This window comes from Melopsittacus undulatus, unplaced genomic scaffold (genome assembly GCF_012275295.1).
Source record: "Melopsittacus undulatus isolate bMelUnd1 unplaced genomic scaffold, bMelUnd1.mat.Z mat_scaffold_74_arrow_ctg1, whole genome shotgun sequence".
Classification (NCBI taxonomy): domain Eukaryota; kingdom Metazoa; phylum Chordata; class Aves; order Psittaciformes; family Psittaculidae; genus Melopsittacus; species Melopsittacus undulatus.
This window is the reverse complement of record NW_022994562.1, coordinates 29,253-46,442: the sequence shown is the minus strand read 5'-3', so window position 1 is coordinate 46,442 and position 17,190 is coordinate 29,253. Positions and strand designations below refer to the sequence as shown.

Genomic DNA, 17,190 nt, shown 5'->3' with positions numbered 1-17,190 from the left:
GGCGACACAAGAGTCAGGTAAAGCAGTAGGTCCTGCCCAGCCTCAAGCCTTATTGCCAGGTGGCTCAGCGTCAGGCCTGAGATGTGGTGGGAAAGCCCACAAGAGACTTGGAGCCTCACACTGAGGCTTACACTGCCTTCACAGCTCCCCGTGGCTAATCCTTCTTTCCTGTCCTTGTGCTTTCCTCGGCAAGGTTTATGTGGGACGTGGAGAGCTTCAAGCCAGACTTTTCCATCAGCCCCACAAAGGGTTACATCAGCCCAGGGATGGATGTGCCCTTGGTTGTGACCTTCCGCCCCTCGAAGCTGAGCCAGGCTGTCCAGTACGAGGGGCTGCGGTGCTTCATCCAGGGCAGTGAGGCGCTGCGGCTTACGCTGGAAGGATCCTGCGTGGAGGCCCCTGGCCCCAAAGAGGTAACGCAGCAGGGACAGGATGGGCCCCTGGACCCCAGCATCTGCACCACATCTCTCCCAGGGCAGGAACTGAAGGACACTTGTGAGCACAGACTCCTTGTGCTGGGGTATCCCAGAGAGAAACTGCTGGGCAGGATTGCCAGAATTCCTGAGCCCTGTCATTGCCTTTCTCCCCTGTTCAAGGTGCTGCTCCTCCAGTGAGCAGCTCAGCTGTCCTGGCTCTGCACTGCAGCACCCATGCCATGTATCCCAGCACTGCACCTGCAGCCACACTTCTCCCCCCTGCTGGGACAGGGGAGGGCATTCAGCAGTAGGAAGGGGCAAGGCATCTGCATCCAGTCCCTGGGATGGGGCAGCCTGGGAGCTGTTGGCTCTTGCACCCAGAGAGAGCGTGGAGCTCCTCTTCCTCCTGCCCACGAAGGAAGGGGCTGTGTGGCTGCAGATCTTGTCCTTGCACAGGAGTTTCCTTTCAGGACTCCCCGTTTCACCCAGCATGCGAAAGGCTTGTTCTGCTCCCTTCTTCAAGAGCAACCAGCTTGATTTACTCCAAAAGCTATGGCCAAAGCGTAATTTTTGCATGTGACAAGGAAAAGCTGCTCCCTGTGCTCCAGGTCCTGGTGCAGAGCCAGCGTGAGAAGAGTGGGAAGGGTTGTGGATACGACCCAGCAGCCTCTGTGCTCCTCTGTTACAGATGCTGACTTTCAGCTGCAATGTGCGTGAGAGGCAGAGCCAGACCATCCTCCTGTCCAACCCGAGCAGCGAGGCCTGGACCCTGCAGCCCATCATTGAGGGGAAATACTGGAAAGGGCCTGAATTTATCCATCTGGAGGCCAGGCAAAAAGAAAAGGTCTACCAGGTCACCTACAGACCCCTAACCATGAGCTCTGAGAACAAGAAGCACCAGGTACGTGAGCTGTGCCAGCGTGTGCTGACCCTCGTGGCATGACCCTTGTAGCTCACCCTGCTTTGGGCAGGAGGTTGGCCGAGATGACCTTCAGAGGTCCTGTCCAAGCTGAAGGTGTCCTGTGCCCTCTGTTGGAAGCTGGGTTTTGTGGTGGCTGGGGGCCAGGCACGGGCAAAGGGCAGGTGGGAACTCGGGCCTGACACCAAACGTGTTGGAGCAGCTGACCTAAAGAGCCAAGCTTTCTGAAGGCCAAGAAATGAAGTTTGTTCTGCGCAGCTCCTGGTGGCTGCTTGTGGCAGCCCAGGGGGCTCAGAGACCCCCACGCTCAGCGCACGGCTGCACAGGCTCTCCGACCCCTGGGCACAACCACTTGTGCCTGTCCTTGTGCAGCTTGCAGGGAGCAAGAAGGGCAAAGCTGCCCTGCAGTTTCTCAGTGCCCTCCTGGCTGTGAACAGGCAAGTGGGAAACGAGAGAGATCTCTTGACAGTCATGCAGGAGCTGTGGGAGGAGCCCTTCCTGCAGGTCTCAGGCTGGGCACATGGGGGTGACTGGCCCCTCTGCAATGTTTTCTGTGCCATAAGGGGTCAGTTCAGAAGGGCTCTGGGGTGCTGGAGCTGCCGGGTCCTTGTCCCGCTCCAGCTGACCTTACAGTAGGCCAGAAATGAGGTCAGAGATTTCTGGTCTCTGTCTCCAGGGTGCTCAGCAGATCTGTGCCCTTAGGGTTGCACGTGCTCAGCATGTCTTTAACGTAGAGCCTGCGTGAGGAGTCTTGCAGCTTTCAGCTGCTGTGGAGGCAGAGGAGATGGCAGAGGCAGGTGTCTGGGATCCATGGGCACCCAGGATGATCATGAATATGAGCTTTCCATGGCCCACGGCTGGTGGGCCCCTGTTGTGCCAGCTTAGAGGCTGGTGTCTGGGCAGTGCTGTTGGGCTAAGGCCAGCAGGACTGAGGCAATGGAGCTCATCAGGGACGGGCACCCCCTGCCCAGGGCTGTCCCTGCATGAGCACAGGCTGGCAGGGACGTGCCCAGGTGAGTGTGGCCAGTAAGGGAGTGTTGGGATGTGCAGAGCAGCTCTGCTGCAGGGCCCATGTCTCCTTGCTTTGCCCAGAGATGCTGCCTCTGTGTCCTGTAGCTGTGCCATGTCCTGTGGGCCATGCACCCACTCACAACCAGCTCTGAGCAGGTGCGATGCTGGTGCCTCCTCCTGCACGGGACAGGGCTGCAGGCAGAGCTCTGCCAGCTGGGTGTGCTGGAAGGTGCTGCAGTGAGAGCCTGAGGCATGGGGCTGGCCAGGGGTGCTCCAGAGCCGACTTGTCCTATTCGTTGTCTGTAGGGCTCCATCTTCTTCCCCCTGCCGGACGGGACAGGCTTACGCTACCACCTGGAAGGAACTGCTGAAGCCCCCAGGTGTTCAGGGGCCATTTCCCGGCAGGTTCCATGCAGGAAGTGCCACACGGAGCTCATCCCTGTGTCCAACTGGCTGCACAGACCACAGAGGTGAGTCCAGCCCAGGAAGTCTGGAAGTGCCTGGAAGCTCCTTCCCTGAAAGCTTGTCCCTCTCCTTGGCAGTGTCTGGCCATACCCACGTTCTGCCTGTGCAGAGGCACCCTGGAGGGCTTTCCTCCAAGGGGGATGAGAGCTGGTGCCCTGTGCCTGAGGCACTGAGGATGAGAGGGGCTGTATTGTACCCCCACACGATGGGTATCCTATGGGAGTCCTTCGTGTTGACCTTCACTGCGTCCTTCTCACCCACAGGTTCCTGGTGGTTATTGACATGCTCAAACCAGAGAACCTGGAAAGCAGTTCTGTGCTGCAGGGGTGTTCCTACATGGACGTGCCAAGCTCTGCGAAGAAGGACTACCAGCTGACCTTCCTCTCCTACAAAGAAGGAGTCTTCAGGGCAAAGGTAAGTGAGGACACTGGTCTGCAGGGCCCTTCAAGGAGCTGTTGGCTCACCGAGAACCTACATGCCTCTTCATACCTCCACGTGCACAGGTCCTATGAAATACCACACGTGCTTTCTGTGGTCTTGTGCTCTTCCTCGGTGGGTGCTCACAGCCATTCCTGGAAGCAGGGTGCTGAGCTCAGTGGGCTGTTTTGGGTCTGTTTTCATGTGTGGAATGAGCAGCCCTTCCCTTTCTGTCTGATTTAGGTGACCTTCCTCAATGAGACAACCGGAGAGTACTTGTTCCACATGGTGACTTTCAAGGCGGTGGCTTCAGGACCCATGGGCACTGTTCAAATGAGCACCGCTGTTCGGCAGAGAGTGTCCTCCAGCGTCAAGGTGGACAACCCTCTGCCTGTCCCGGTGACGTTTGACATCAACTGCAAAGTGCCCGACGTCAGCATTCCCCAGCACTTTACTGTCCCTGCACAGTCGAAGGTAGGGGCAAAGCTCCTCCGGCTCCCTCTGCTCTCCCTACTCCTGGCTGGAGGGGATGCTCTTGAAGGCTGATGCCTGAAAGGAGCCATGTGGGGCTTCCTTCCGTGGTGGCAGCTCCCTGCCGATGATCTAGAGAGGGAGCAGTGTGCGAGAATATCCCCAGTGGGCATCATCCTGCGCTGGTGGAGCCTGCCCTGCTGTCCCCTGGAACACGCTGCAAGTGGGCCTCACGTGGCAGGTCCTTGTGCCACGTGCCCCTCATTTAGTGTGGTGCTTCCAGCTGTGAGTGGCTGCAGGACAAGCCTCAGCCCATGGCCAGGTTGTCTGCAGCCTGGATTGACAGGAAGTGGTGTGTGCCCTGGGGGAGTACAGGGGCTTTTTATGGTGGGAAGCTTCTGGCATCGTGCTGGAGGGCAGTGAGCTGTTGGGATCTGTCCCTAAGTGAACCGTCCCCCAGAAGGAGCAAGGCTGTGCCCGAGAGAGGGGAGTCAGAGCGGGGAAGGCAGCCCAGCCTTCCGGCACTGCCGGAGCACAGCAGGGACCAGCTGCCCCTTGTCAGGCACATGTGTTCCCTGCCTCTGCCTGACAAAGTGGCTTTTTCCTTCCTTCCTCCCAGGCGGATCTTGTCTTGGAGTATCAGCCCCTGCAAACGGGTGAGAGCAGCGGGCAGCTGGTGCTCCAGAGCAGCGACTTGGGCTCTCTGTTTTACACCCTGCAGCTGAAAGCCACCTGGAGCAGGCCAGAGAAGCCCGTGTATTTCCGCACCAGGCTGGGCTCCCGTCAGACCATCACCACCAAAATACGGCATTTTGCCCAGCAGAAGACCGAGTACCTCGTACAGGTGAGCGCGGCTGCCGGGGCTCTGGCTGGGAGGCAGCTCCTCTGGCCAGCACCAGCCCTCTCCACCAAGGGCTCCAAGTGCCTCTGGCTTGGCGTGGCAGAGCCAGGGTGGCCATGTGAGCCCAGGGGTCTTCCCACTGGTGTGGGCTTGTCACCAGCTGCACTGTCCTCCCTTGCGGGCCCGTGTCTGCTGCCCTGGTTGGAGCTGCTTCTGCAGGCGCCACGGTGCCTGGGCTTGCTTCCCCCTTGCAGCCCAGGTCTGGCAGTCGGGCATCTTGGGGCTTGGGTGCAGGGTTGTCCCTGCTGGGCACGTTTGCACAGTTCTCGTGCCCATTCCCCGCAGGCACTCACCAGGAGTGTGGTGTGGGTGGGCCAGGCCAGGGCCAGGGCACCATCGTGTTCTTCCCGAGGTGCTGGCTCTGCTGTTGTGACCCACCCCCCCATGGTCTCTTGTCTCCCCTGCACAGACCGACTGTGCCGACTTCCAGACGGCAAAATCCATCAGTGCGGCACCCGCCAGTGCTGGGGGCTCGGACCTGAGCGTGGAAGTGACCTTTGAGCCCTGCCACCTGGGCGAAGCCAAGGCCACGCTGCAGCTCAGCTCTGCATTGGGCGGGCAGTACTGCATCCCACTCATCGGCCTTGCGCTGCCCCCTGAAGCCCAGGGCCCCTTCCTCATCCCAGCCGGCGGCACCACCTCCATCTCCTTCAGGAACGTCTTCCGGAAGGCCACGGCGTTCCAATACGCAGTGAAGCACCCGGGCTTCACCGTCAGGGCCCCCGAGGTGCTGCGCGCCAAGAGCAGCACCACCATCACCGTCTCCTTCGCGGGCGGCCCGGCTCCTGTCACCAGCAGGCTGGTGGTCTCCTGCCCTGGGGGCTCCTGGATCTACCACCTCCGGGGCCTGCCCTCCCCCCGCAAGTGAGCAGCTGCCCCCGGCCCTTCCTGCCACGTTCGTGCTCTCTGGAGCAAATAAATGTCATTTAACATCCTCCCACACGACGTCCTTGTCTCTGAATGGGAGAGACGTGAATTTGCTGGATGGACACCCGGTGGACAAGGAATTGGCTGGATGACTGCACGCAGAGAGCTGCGGTCAGTGGCTCTATGTCCAACTGGAGACCAGTGAGGAATGGTGTCTCTCAGGGGTCGGTGTTGGGGCAGACCCTGTTCAACATCTTTGTCGGTGACACAGGCAGTGGGATCGAGCACCCTCAGCAAGTTTGCTGACGACACCGAGCTGTGTGGTGCAGTCAGCATGCTGGAGGGAAGGGATGGCATCCAGAGGGACCTGGACATGCTGGAGAGGTGACCAACCTCCTGAAGTTCAGCAAAGCCGAGTGCAGCTCCTGCCCCTGGGTCAGGGCAATCCCAAGCACAGCTACAGGCTGCAGGGAGAAGTGATTCAGAGCAGCCCAAGGAGAAGGGCCTGGTGGTCAGAACATGAGCTGGCTTCAGCATGGGCTTGAGCCCAGAAACCCCCTGTGTCCTGGGCTGTATCACCACCAGCATGACCAGGAGGTCAAGGGAGGTGATCCTGCTCCTCCACTCTGCTCTCATGAGACCCACACTTGGAGCACTGGGTAGAGTTCTGGTGTCCTCACCAGAAGGACCTAGAGCTGTTGGAGCAAATCCAGAGGAGGGCCACGAGGATGCTAAGGGGGATGGAGCAGCTGCTGTACAAAGACAGGCTGAGAAAGTTGGGGCTGTTCAGCCTGGAGAAGGGAAGGCTGCATGGAGATCTCATAGCAGCCTTCCAGCCTCTGAAGGGGGCCTACAGGGATGCTGGGGAGGGACTCTTGATCAGGGCTGGTAGCAACAGGACAAGGGGTGATGGGCTTAAAGTGAAACAGAGGAAGTTCAGGTTAGCTAGAAGGAAGAAATTGTTCCCTGTGCGGGTGATGAAGCACTGGCACAGGTTGCCCAAAGCAGTGGTGAATGCTCCATCCCTGGCAGTGTTCAAGGCCAGGCTGGACTGGCCTTGAGCACCATGATCTTGTGTGAGGTGTCCCTGCCTGTGGCAGGGTGTTGGAACTAGATGATCTTTAGGTCCTTTCCAATCCAAACAGTTCTATGATTCTGTTATTCTCTAAGATTCTTTGGGAAAGCATGGTTAAGACTTCAGGTGGTTCCCCTTAAAGGTAAAAAGTGGAGAATGAAGACCTTAGGCCCACTGTAGGAGAGGATCTGGTTCAAGACCATCTTAAGAACCTGAACGTGCACAAGTCCATGGGACCTGATGAAATCCATCTGTGGGTCCTGAAGGAGCTGGCAAATGAAGCTGCTAAGCCACTGTCCATCATATTTGAACAATCATGGCAGTCAGGTGAAGCTCCCGACAGCTGGAAAAAGGGAAATACAAGCCCCATTTTCAAGAAGGGGTAAAATGGATGACCCAGGAAATTACAGAGCAGTCAGTGTCACCTCTGTGCCTGGCAACATCTGGGAGCAGATTCTCTTGGAAGGCATGCTAGGGCACATGAAAAACAACCAGGTGCTTGGTGACAGCCAGCATGGCTTCACTAGGGGGAAATCCTGTCTGATCAATAGGGTGGCCTTCTATGATGGGGCTACAGAATGAATGGACAGGGATAGAGCAGTTGATGTCACCGACCTGGACTTGTGCAAAGCGTTCAACACTGTCCCACACGACATCCTTGTCTCTAAATTGGAGAGACATCAATTTGATAGGTGGAGCACTCGGTGGGTAAAGAACTGGCTGGATGGGCGCACGCAAAGAGTTGTGGTCAATGGCTCAGTGTCCAGCTGGAGACCAGTAATGAGTGGTGTTCCTCAGGGATCGGTGTTGGGACCGGTCTTGTTGGACATCTTTGTCGCTGACATGGACAGTGGGATTGAGTGCGGCCTCAGCAAGTTTGCCGATGACACCAAGCTGTGTGGTTCGGTTGATCCACCGGAGGGAAGGAATGCCATCCAGAGGGACCTGGACACACTTGTGAGGTGGCTGATGCCAACCTCATGAAGTTTAACCATGTCAAGTGCAAGGTCCTACACTTGGATTGGAGAAATCCCAGGCACAGCTACAGGTTGGGCAGAGAAGAGATTCAGAGCAGCCCTGAGGAGAAGGACTTGGGGGTGTTGGTCGATGAGAAAATGAACATGAGCCAGCTTCAGTGTGTGCTTACAGCCCAGAAACCAACTGTGTTCTGGGCTGCATCAAAAGGAGTGTGACCCGCAGGTCGAAGGAGGTGATCCTGCCCCTCTACTCTGCTCTTGTGAGACCTCACTTGGAGCACTGTGTGCAGTTCTGGTGTCCTCAGCATAAAAAGAACATGGAACTGTTAGAACAAGTCCAGAGGAGGCCACGAGGATGATCAGGGACTGGAGCAGCTCCTGTATGGAGCCAGGCTGAGAAAGTTGGGGCTGTTCAGCCTGGAGAAGAGAAGGCTGCGTGGAGACCTTAGAGAAGCCTTCCAGTATCTGAAGGGGGCCTACAGGGATGCTGGGGAGGGACTCTTCATTAGGGACTGTAGTGATAGGACAAGGGGTAACGGGTTGAAACTTAAACAGGGGAAGTTCAGGCTGGAGATAAGGAAGAAATTCTTTGCTGTGAGGGTGCTGAGGCACTGGAATGGGTTGCCCAGGAAGGTTGTGAATGCTCCATCCCTGGCAGTGTTCAAGGCCAGGTTGGATGAAGCCTTGGGTGCCATGGTTTAGTGTGAGGTGTCCCTGCCCATGGCAGGGGGGTTGGAACTAGATGATCTTAAGGTCCTTTCCAATCCTAACTATTCTATGATTCTATGATTCTATGATCCTACACCCTTGTATGTCTCCATCTATGCTCCCACATCCTTGTACCCCCCTCACCCTCCCCCGTGCTGCCCAGTGTTTTGTTGTGCCGGTGTCCCAGTAACCGAGGGAGGAGAGAGGCTGGAGCTGGACTGTGCAAGGTGAGGGGGCTGCACAGGGACCTGCACCCGGGATGGGGGACCCCTGCTATTGGGGTGCATCCATGGGGTGCTGGGGGCTGTATCCACAGTGTCCTGGGGCCTGTGTCCATGGGGTGCTGGGGGCTGTATCCATGGGGTCCTGTGTGTCCCCTCCAGGTGCTGAGCAGGGGGATTCCAGGGTCTGCAGAATTCCAGAACTCCTCCATGGTGACCACGGTGACACGGTGCCTGTGCCACCTCCCTGTGAGAGCCGCCTGTGTCCTGCAGGGTCTGGTACTGTGTCCCGCGTCCCGTGGGATCCAGTGCTGCTTCCCGCAGGATCCAGTGCTGCTTCCCGCAGGATCCAGTGCCATGTCCCACACGATCCAGTGCAGTGTCCCGCAGGATCCAGTGCAGTGTCCCACAGGATCCGGTGCCGTGTCCCACAGGATCCAGTGCTGTGTCCCATAGGATCCAGTGCAGTGTCCCACAGGATCCAGTGCAGTGTCCCGCAGGATCCGGTGCCGTGTCCCACAGGATCCAGTGCAGTGTCCCACAGGATCCAGTGCAGTGTCCCGCAGGATCCGGTGCCGTGTCCCGCAGGATCCGGTGCCGTGTCCCACAGGATCCAGTGCAGTGTCCCACAGGATCCGGTGCAGTGTCCCACAGGATCCGGTGCAGTGTCCCATAGGATCCGGTGCCGTGTCCCGCAGGATCCGGTGCCGTGTCCCACAGGATCCAGTGCAGTGTCCCACAGGATCCGGTGCAGTGTCCCACAGGATCCGGTGCAGTGTCCCGCAGGATCCGGTGCCATGTCCCACAGGATACAGTGCAGTGTCCCACAGGATCAGCTTCACGGCTGTTACAATACAGCAAAACCTAATCCTTCATGACTAAGCTATGCACAAATTGGACCTCCCAGCCTTCTCTGCTGAAGTGAAGGAGGAGAATGAGCCAGGCAGAGAGGAACGTGATGAGGTGGAAACCAAACCTGTTGTCAGAGAGTTCAGGTGTGAGGTGAGTGACTGCTCTCACATCTTCCAAGAAAGTTACCAGCTTGATACAACATTACATGAAGCTTCATAACATGACCCCAGAGCAAACTGGAAACATGAAACCAGCTCCAGAAATGGGAAGGTTTTTCTGCAATCAGTCTCAGTGTAAGTCCTCATTTACAGCTTATCTTAACTATGTTGTACACCTTGAGGCAGATCATGGCATTAAGATAAAGCCAAACAAAGTAGAAGATGATGGTGTATTCAGAGGTGACTGTGAAGGCTGTGTTTATGCTACTAGGTCTAACCTCTTGAGGCATATTTTTAACAAACATAATGACAGGCATAAAGATCACCTAATAAGACCGAGGAGACTGACACCAGATCAGGAAACAATTCAAGCAAAGCAAACCAGGAGAAAACACTGAAGTCCAAACAGAGAGTACTAAAAAAACAGATTGGGAAAAGCATGTAACAGGCTGTCAGGGAAAACAACACTAAAGAAAAACCTGAACTTGGACAACAAAATGTAAAAGGAATTCAAGTTGAAGAACGTCAGGGTTATTCACTGAAACGTGGCAAGCATGTGTATTCCATAAAGGCTAGAAATGATGCCTTGTTGGAATGTGCGAGCAGGTTCATAACTCTGTATCCATGTATGATAAAAGGATGTTCATCTGTAGTTACAAGCGAAAGTACATAATAAGGCATTATAAATGCCACAAGCTGTCCAAAGCATTTACTTCACAACATAGGAATCTTCTTATTGTATCTAAAAAACTCTCTGTCTTGCCAATAAAGGAAGACACCTGTGAGCAAGAGAAGACTGATAAAAAAAGAGATGTGAAAGAGCCTGAACCAGGTTTGATTGTGAGCAATAATGATTCAAGCACAAATACATTACCACAAAAGGAAACAGAAAGAGGTGAAAAGGACGAAGTGGATGAAGTGACAGAACTATTCATTACTAAACTGATTAATGAGGACTGTTCAACTGCTGAAAATCAAGCAAAAATCTCTTCCAGTGTAAATAGTGACTTGCCAGAGACCAATTCCTGCCCCTCAGAAAAGCAAAAAATAAAAAGAGCAAAGAAAGAAAAAAAAATGTATCTTTGTAGTATAAAAAATGTATATTTGTAGTTCGGTAAAGCCACCTACAGAGTTTCCTGAGGAAATAAGTTTTGGTATTTGCATTTAGGTATTTTACCTCAAGTGATGTATAAAACATCCCAGTTACAGCTGCGGCAGTGTGCCTGAAGTGACAGCTCCTCCAGAGTCGGGAACCGTACCCCTGCTCTGCCACCCATCCTTTCTCTGTCTTCTCCTCTCCCTCCTCTATGTCTCCATCTTCCAGACATACCACCCATGAACTGTGGTGCCATTGAGCAAAGGTGCTTTCTTTTGAACCCCTTGTCACCATCGGGAATGTGCTGAGTAAACCAGTAGGTGTTGGTGATGGGGAAGTGACCAATTTGGGGTGTCTGGATGCAGAGCACAGAGCACATAGGTTTGTGATTGAAAGACACCTCTAAACCAGCAGTCAGCCTCTCTTCTGATTAACTCTGTTTTTAAAGAAATCTGATACTGTCTGAGCCCTGAGTCAGTGTAGAGCAGTGGGTTTGTCCTCACATGTTTTGGGGTGGTCATTCTTAGCAGGAAGGGGGGAACTGTTGGTCTAGAGCATTCTGCTGGGATGTCCTGCCTGCGGCTGTTGGACAGTGAGGGAGCGATGCTTGTAACGCTGCAAACAGTCATCGGTCCAGGTGAGGAAAAGTAGCTGGATATATTCTTACAATTAGTTCCTGTGGCAAAGAATTGGTTGGGGCTCTCACCTCTGTCGGCAGAGACAAGTTATATCCCCAGGTTTAGCCCCCTCCCAGGCTAGAGAAGCTCCTGGTTTTGTCTTGCTCACCCCTGGCTGGAGCCTTGGTGTAGAGATGATCTGCTGAAGAGATGGGAAAATGGAGGGAAGAAACAATCAGCAACAGGGAAATATTTTTTTCTGTCACAGGGCAAGGAGGTTACTTAAACTGGGGGAGTTCAGGTTAGATAAAAGGAAGAGCTTCTTCACTGTGAGGGTGGTGAGGCACTGGAATAGGTTGCCCAAAGAAGTGGTAAATGCTCCATCCCTGGCAGTGCTCAAGGCCAGATTGGACAGAGCCTTGGGCGACACGATCTAGTGTGAGGCGTTCCTGCGATGGCGGGGTTGGAACTAGAGAGGTGACAGTCCTTTCCAACCCAGCCCATTCTATGATTCTGCATCTGTTTAAGACTTGGATCTTTTAATGTGAAATATGAATAAGCATAAATTTTTCTGTATGAATGTGGACGGAGCAATTGCATGGGCTTAGATCAGTTTCCTACCAACTGCTATGTCCTTGAGGAGACTGTGCTTTCACACTTTAAATAGCACTTGAATTGATTTTAATTGTTACTGATCTGGAATATGAAAACACAAAAAAAAGCCCTTAAAACTTTAGGCTAGGGACCGAGGCTACAAACTCATTTGAACCAAAAACATAAGAGCAAACGACTTCAGGGATGGATGGGAGAGTGAAAGTGGAGCACAAAGGAGTATAAAGGCAGGGAAGTGGCTGTGGAAGGGAAAGAGCCATTAGAAGAGCAAATGTTGGACAAGTGCAAGGGCTTAGAAGTTGGTGAGTGTGTTTCTGTTCTCTCAGGTTAAATAACATCTGGCAGAGCCACCTTGTGTGATGCTTATGTATTTAGCAGCTCTATCAAACACTCTGATTTTGCAGGACATGCCGCTTGGTTTCTGTGGGTAAGTCAGCATCACACAGAGTTAGTCCATAATCATTTTTCAGACTATTTCTCATGTAAGATGCTGGCTTTGTCAAAACTTGGAAGTATATCAACCAAGACTTGAACTGTTGTTTTTTTTGAATTTATTTATCATTTCATGGTTGTCAAAGATAGAAATAAAACCTAAAACATTCCAAATAACTAAAGTTCTTGTTTCACAAGAACATCTGGGGACTGAGCGAGAAGCTCCACCAGTCACAGAGCTTTAGGGGATGCTGTAAAACCCTTCAGCCCTGACTTAGTATACTCCAATATTAGACAGCAGCTAATGCACAAATTTAACCAGAAACCTGTGCTGGCTAAGCTGTGTTTGCTTCTGTTTTTGTCTCAAATAAACCTTGATTTTAAAAATAAAAATGACTAAGTACTTTTTTCATTCATGTGCTGTCTTAAAATCTGTCCTCAATAATGAAAAAAGCAGTCACTATGGAAGCATTTTTTACTTGGCTAGTGTTGCCCTTGTCTTAAAAAACAAGGCATTAGGGTACAAAAAGGCCAAGATAATCTGGGGTTTATTCTCCACCTGTGGCTGTCTCAGTTATACAGGGTTGATGGGCAGTGGCTTTGCTTCATGTGCTTCTTGGGGGGGGGGGGGGTGACTTGTCCAGTCACTGCACAAGAGTTTCTAGCTGCATTTCTGCCATGAGCAGAAATCTCTGTTTACTAGAGATTTAACAGAACACGTTCTGAGTGCTGTATAAAGCAGTCTCCATATGCACGCTGATCTGAGCATCACTCAAGATGTAAAACTTTAACTGGCTACAAGCTGGCAAGCTGGTACCTGAGGCTGCTCCTGTCAAGCTCAGGAGCAGGAAAAGCATTTTTACCTTTTGTAAAAGCAGGTTTATCTTTTTTGGGAAAAAAAAATAGTGCATGGTTTATTCATTAGTTTCTTTAAGTTAATTCTGTACCTGCTACCCGAGGACTCATAAAAGTAATGCTTTGTAAGCAAAGATGGGGGGGGAGTTTGAGTGAAAACTAGCTGACATGCTTCTACTACTGTTTTCCTTCTCTATCCTGGCATGAACAATAACATCAGTTCAGCATTAAGGGCAGCTCCGCTTACTGCAGATGGTGGGTTTTCTCTAGAAGGTGTATTTTGATCAGACTCAGTACTGAGGTATGTCCAGAGGTCTTTCATTCCAGCAACTGAATGTTTTTCAGCTACCCTGAAATAAGTCTTTTTAGGTGCTGTCATGGTTTAAACCAAGTCCCCCAACTCCCAGAGAGTTAGGAAGGAAAATCCAAGGAATGTAGCCCCCACGGATTGAGATAAAAACGGTTTAATAGCTAAGGCATAACACAAAACCCCTACTGCCATTTACTACTACAAATAATAATGATACAGCCAATAACAGCAAGTGAAAAGAATACAACACTCCACCAGCCACCGACCCATAACTCACTCCACCCTGCCGGCCGAGCACCATGTGCTCCCTCCTCCATTTCCTCCAGAGCTCTACCCCTCAGCTTCTCTTTCCCAGTATGCATCCTGGGCATCACGTGCTATGGTATGGAATACCTCATTGGCTAGCCTGGGTCAGGTGTCCTGTCTCTCTTCCTCCCGGACTCCCCTCCTCCACCTGGCTGGAAAAAAACCTTAAACAAAAACACCCTCAAAACATGCTCAAACCATGACATTATCCACCCCTTATTCCATACCATTCACGCCATGCCCAGATCCCACATTTTCCAATACACCAATCACTCTTAAGTCCACCCCTCGATCATGAGACATCTCTATGTTGCATTCTCTGGAATGATGGCCTGAAGTATCTGGGCCCACCAGGCTCAAATCATTCACCGTCCCCTTCAGCAGTTTCTACAGCTTGCTGCTGGGGACTCCATACAGCTGCCTTCCACTTCCAATGCTTCCAAAGCACTGGAGGGGCCCAGTGGATCAGATACCTGGCCATACTGTCCCACATGCCCTGCCACTCATGACTGTCCAGCCTTGGGGACAGTCTCCTGCTGCTCCTATGTACTTGTCTACCCTTAGACAAGACCCAAAACCTGACTCTGCTGAACTTCTCCGATTGGGGCTGATGTAGCTGCCCTGCTTGCCAGTTCTCCCACCACCAGGCTTCTCTTCTCCTCAGTCTGGATCTTCCTCCTCTGCCTTGCTGGGAAATGCTGGCCTGGTCTCCTGCATACCTGCTGGGGCTCGGCGGGTGACTTCCAGGGAATATTCTCGGCCGCTGCGGGGTATCGGAACAGCGGCAGGACTCGGTTCCTCCACTGCCTTGCTGGGAAGTGCTGCCTGGTCTCCTGCATCCTGGTGGGGGTCGGCGGGTGACTTCCGGGGGACACTCTCGGCCGTCGGAGGGTCGGGAACTGCTGCGGGACTCACCTCCCCCGCTGCCTGATCCTGCTGCTCAGCTACCGCCTGCTCCGCTCCTCCCCTGCCTGCTCCCCGCTGCTCTGCCACAGCCGTTTGGCTCCCGGTGCCGCTCTCCCTGGCAGCCCTCAGCTGCCGGCAGCTCCCGGGGCTGCTCCTTCCTGGCTTCACGCAAGCCTCACACAGACGGAGGCGAGGACAAGGACAAGGACGGCAAAGAGCAGCGGGACGGCCTGGTACAAGTCCAAGGCCACGGCCACGTCCATCCCCCCCCTGCTGCCGGAGCCCCCCCGTATTACAAGCCTCTGACACAAAGTACAGTGAAACAAAAGCTTTAGCCCAGCCCCATGATCGACAAACACAAACACATCCAATCCATACACAAAGTACCCGGCAAAATCCCGAAACAGCAAGATCCAGAGAAAAACCTCTAAGAGCCAATAAATCAGCATTGTGACAAGAGACCATAAATCCGCTCAGAATCTGTTCTTATCTCAAACGCTCGGGCCCCACGTTGGGTGCCAAAAATGTCGTGTGTTTAAACCAAGTCCCCAACTCCCGGAGAGTTAGGAAGGAGAATCCAAGAATATAGACCCCACGGATTGAGGATAAGAACGGTTTAATAGCTAAGGTATAACACAAAACCCCTACTGCCATTTACTACTACAAATAATAATGATACAGCAAACAGCAAGTGAAGAGAATACAACACCCACCAGCCACCAACCCATAACTCACTCCACCCTGCCCGGCCGAGCACCATGTGCTCCCCTCCTCCATTTTTCTCCAGAGCTCTACCCTCCAGCTTTCTCTTTCCCAGTATACCTCCTGGGCATCACGTGCTATGGTATGGAATACCTCTTCGGCTAGCCTGAGTCAGGTGTCCTGTCTCTCCTTCCTCCTGGACTCCCCTCCTCCACCTGGCTGGAAAAACCTTGAACAAAAACACCCTCAAAACATGCTCAAACCATGACAATGCTCATCCCTGGCAGTGTTGAAGGCCAGGTTGGATGAAGCCTTGGGTGATATGGTTTAGTGTGAGGTGTCCCTGACCATGGCAGGGGGTTGGAACTGGATGATCTTAAGATCCTTTCCAACCCTAACAATTCTATGGTTCTATGATTCTGAGAGTTATAAAGCAGGGATGTTTATTGCAACGACAGGTGTGAGGGGGATCGCTCTTCCTAACCGGCACACCGGGAGCTCAATAAGCTGGATATTTATTATACACAAACATACATATTCATTAGGTTCCCTAGAGTTTGTCTGGGATGTTATAATAAGTTTAGGTCCTTATTATCTTAAGTCTCCTCCTTTGGTGCTTGCTCACTATCCTCGGATGGTCGTGGTCAGAGGTCTCAAGATGAAGCATGAAGTTCTTCACAGTGAAGTGAGGGATATGTTTGGATGCTTTATGCAATTGTTCAGAATTTCTTAGATGGGTTTAAGTACCATTATTTATATGAGGAGGTTTCTGCATCAACATAACTTGTCCAGCTGATTTCTATGCTCTAATGTGTAGCAAAATGCTTAACAACAAATAGAACAGGATATAAATTAGTGAAATTATGGTAGGATGTAAAATTCAACTTTAAAGCACAGCTGCTGTTGGTGACCATCCAACCAGGGTATCCCACCAGAGCTTTCTCATGCTCAGTGTGTGGACTTGCCGTGACAGCTTAATGGTTTGACTCGATGTTCTCAAAGGGCCATTTTCAAATTAATGACTCTGTGATTGTAAGAGAAGAAGATTTGTAGCCTTAAATCTCTGAATCATCAGAGAAATGGCACTGCAGGAAGGCAGTTTGTGTCCCAGGATGAGGGAAGGAACACCAGTGCTTGCTTCAGGCTGTTTCCCATGGTGTTTCCCTGGAGCCTCAGGCAGCCTGGAAGGAGCCCAGTGGGGCAGAGGCAGAGCCACCTTGGGCTGGTCCTCTGTTGCTGAGCTAGGACCCAGGGGAGACCTGCGAGACTCAGAGAGCTTAAATGCCTTAGCAGTGAGGGATGCTGAGGAGGAGGAAAAACTTCTGGAGGAGTAAACCTTCCCAGCCCTCTTTGTGTAAGGGCTCTGGGTGTAGGGCAATGAAGCGTGCGGTTTTCTGTGTGTAGATAAGGAGGAGGATGTGGGTGCAGAGCAGGGCTTCCCTCTGCACCATGGCAGGGACAGGACAAGGCAGTCCCTTGTGCCGGGTGTGTGCTGCTGCAGGCTGTGAATGTGGGTGTGCAGCCAGGGATGTCCAGGCGCTGTCCTTTGCGAGCAGGGTCCCGGCAGCCCAGGGGCTGTTGGCAGGGTCAGGGATCTGCTGCCTGCCAGTCAGCAACTCAGCCTGACTGGAGCTCCACGGTGCTGGAGAGAAAGCTGAGGGGGAAGGAAGAGCCCTGGCAGGGAAAAGGAAAGTGTTCCTGTGCATGGAGAGGGTTCTGTGTGGTCCAGGGCTGCTCCGGCTCCACCCACTCTGAGGACATTTGCAGAGCATCTTCTGAAAGACACTGAGGCAGCATTTGCCTTAGTAGGAAGGATCCAGAGCTTTGGATTGTTTTCACTCTTGGTGGGCAGGTTGGCATTGGGAGCTGGGAATTCACTTCTGTTGCTTTGGAGAA

At 52.9% G+C, this 17,190-nt stretch overlaps 1 protein-coding gene across 1 annotated transcript; it reads left to right on the top strand.

Annotated features, from left to right (window-relative positions):
- Positions 1-1,133: 1,133 nt before the first annotated feature.
- Positions 1,134-5,701, top strand: LOC117438859 (hydrocephalus-inducing protein-like). Its single transcript, XM_034074246.1, has 6 exons — positions 1,134-1,317; positions 2,653-2,816; positions 3,075-3,225; positions 3,472-3,702; positions 4,319-4,543; positions 5,010-5,701. Exons 1-6 carry the CDS (start codon positions 1,291-1,293, stop codon positions 5,466-5,468), a joined length of 1,257 nt encoding a protein of 418 aa, XP_033930137.1. The 5' UTR covers positions 1,134-1,290; the 3' UTR covers positions 5,469-5,701.
- Positions 5,702-17,190: the final 11,489 nt, after the last annotated feature.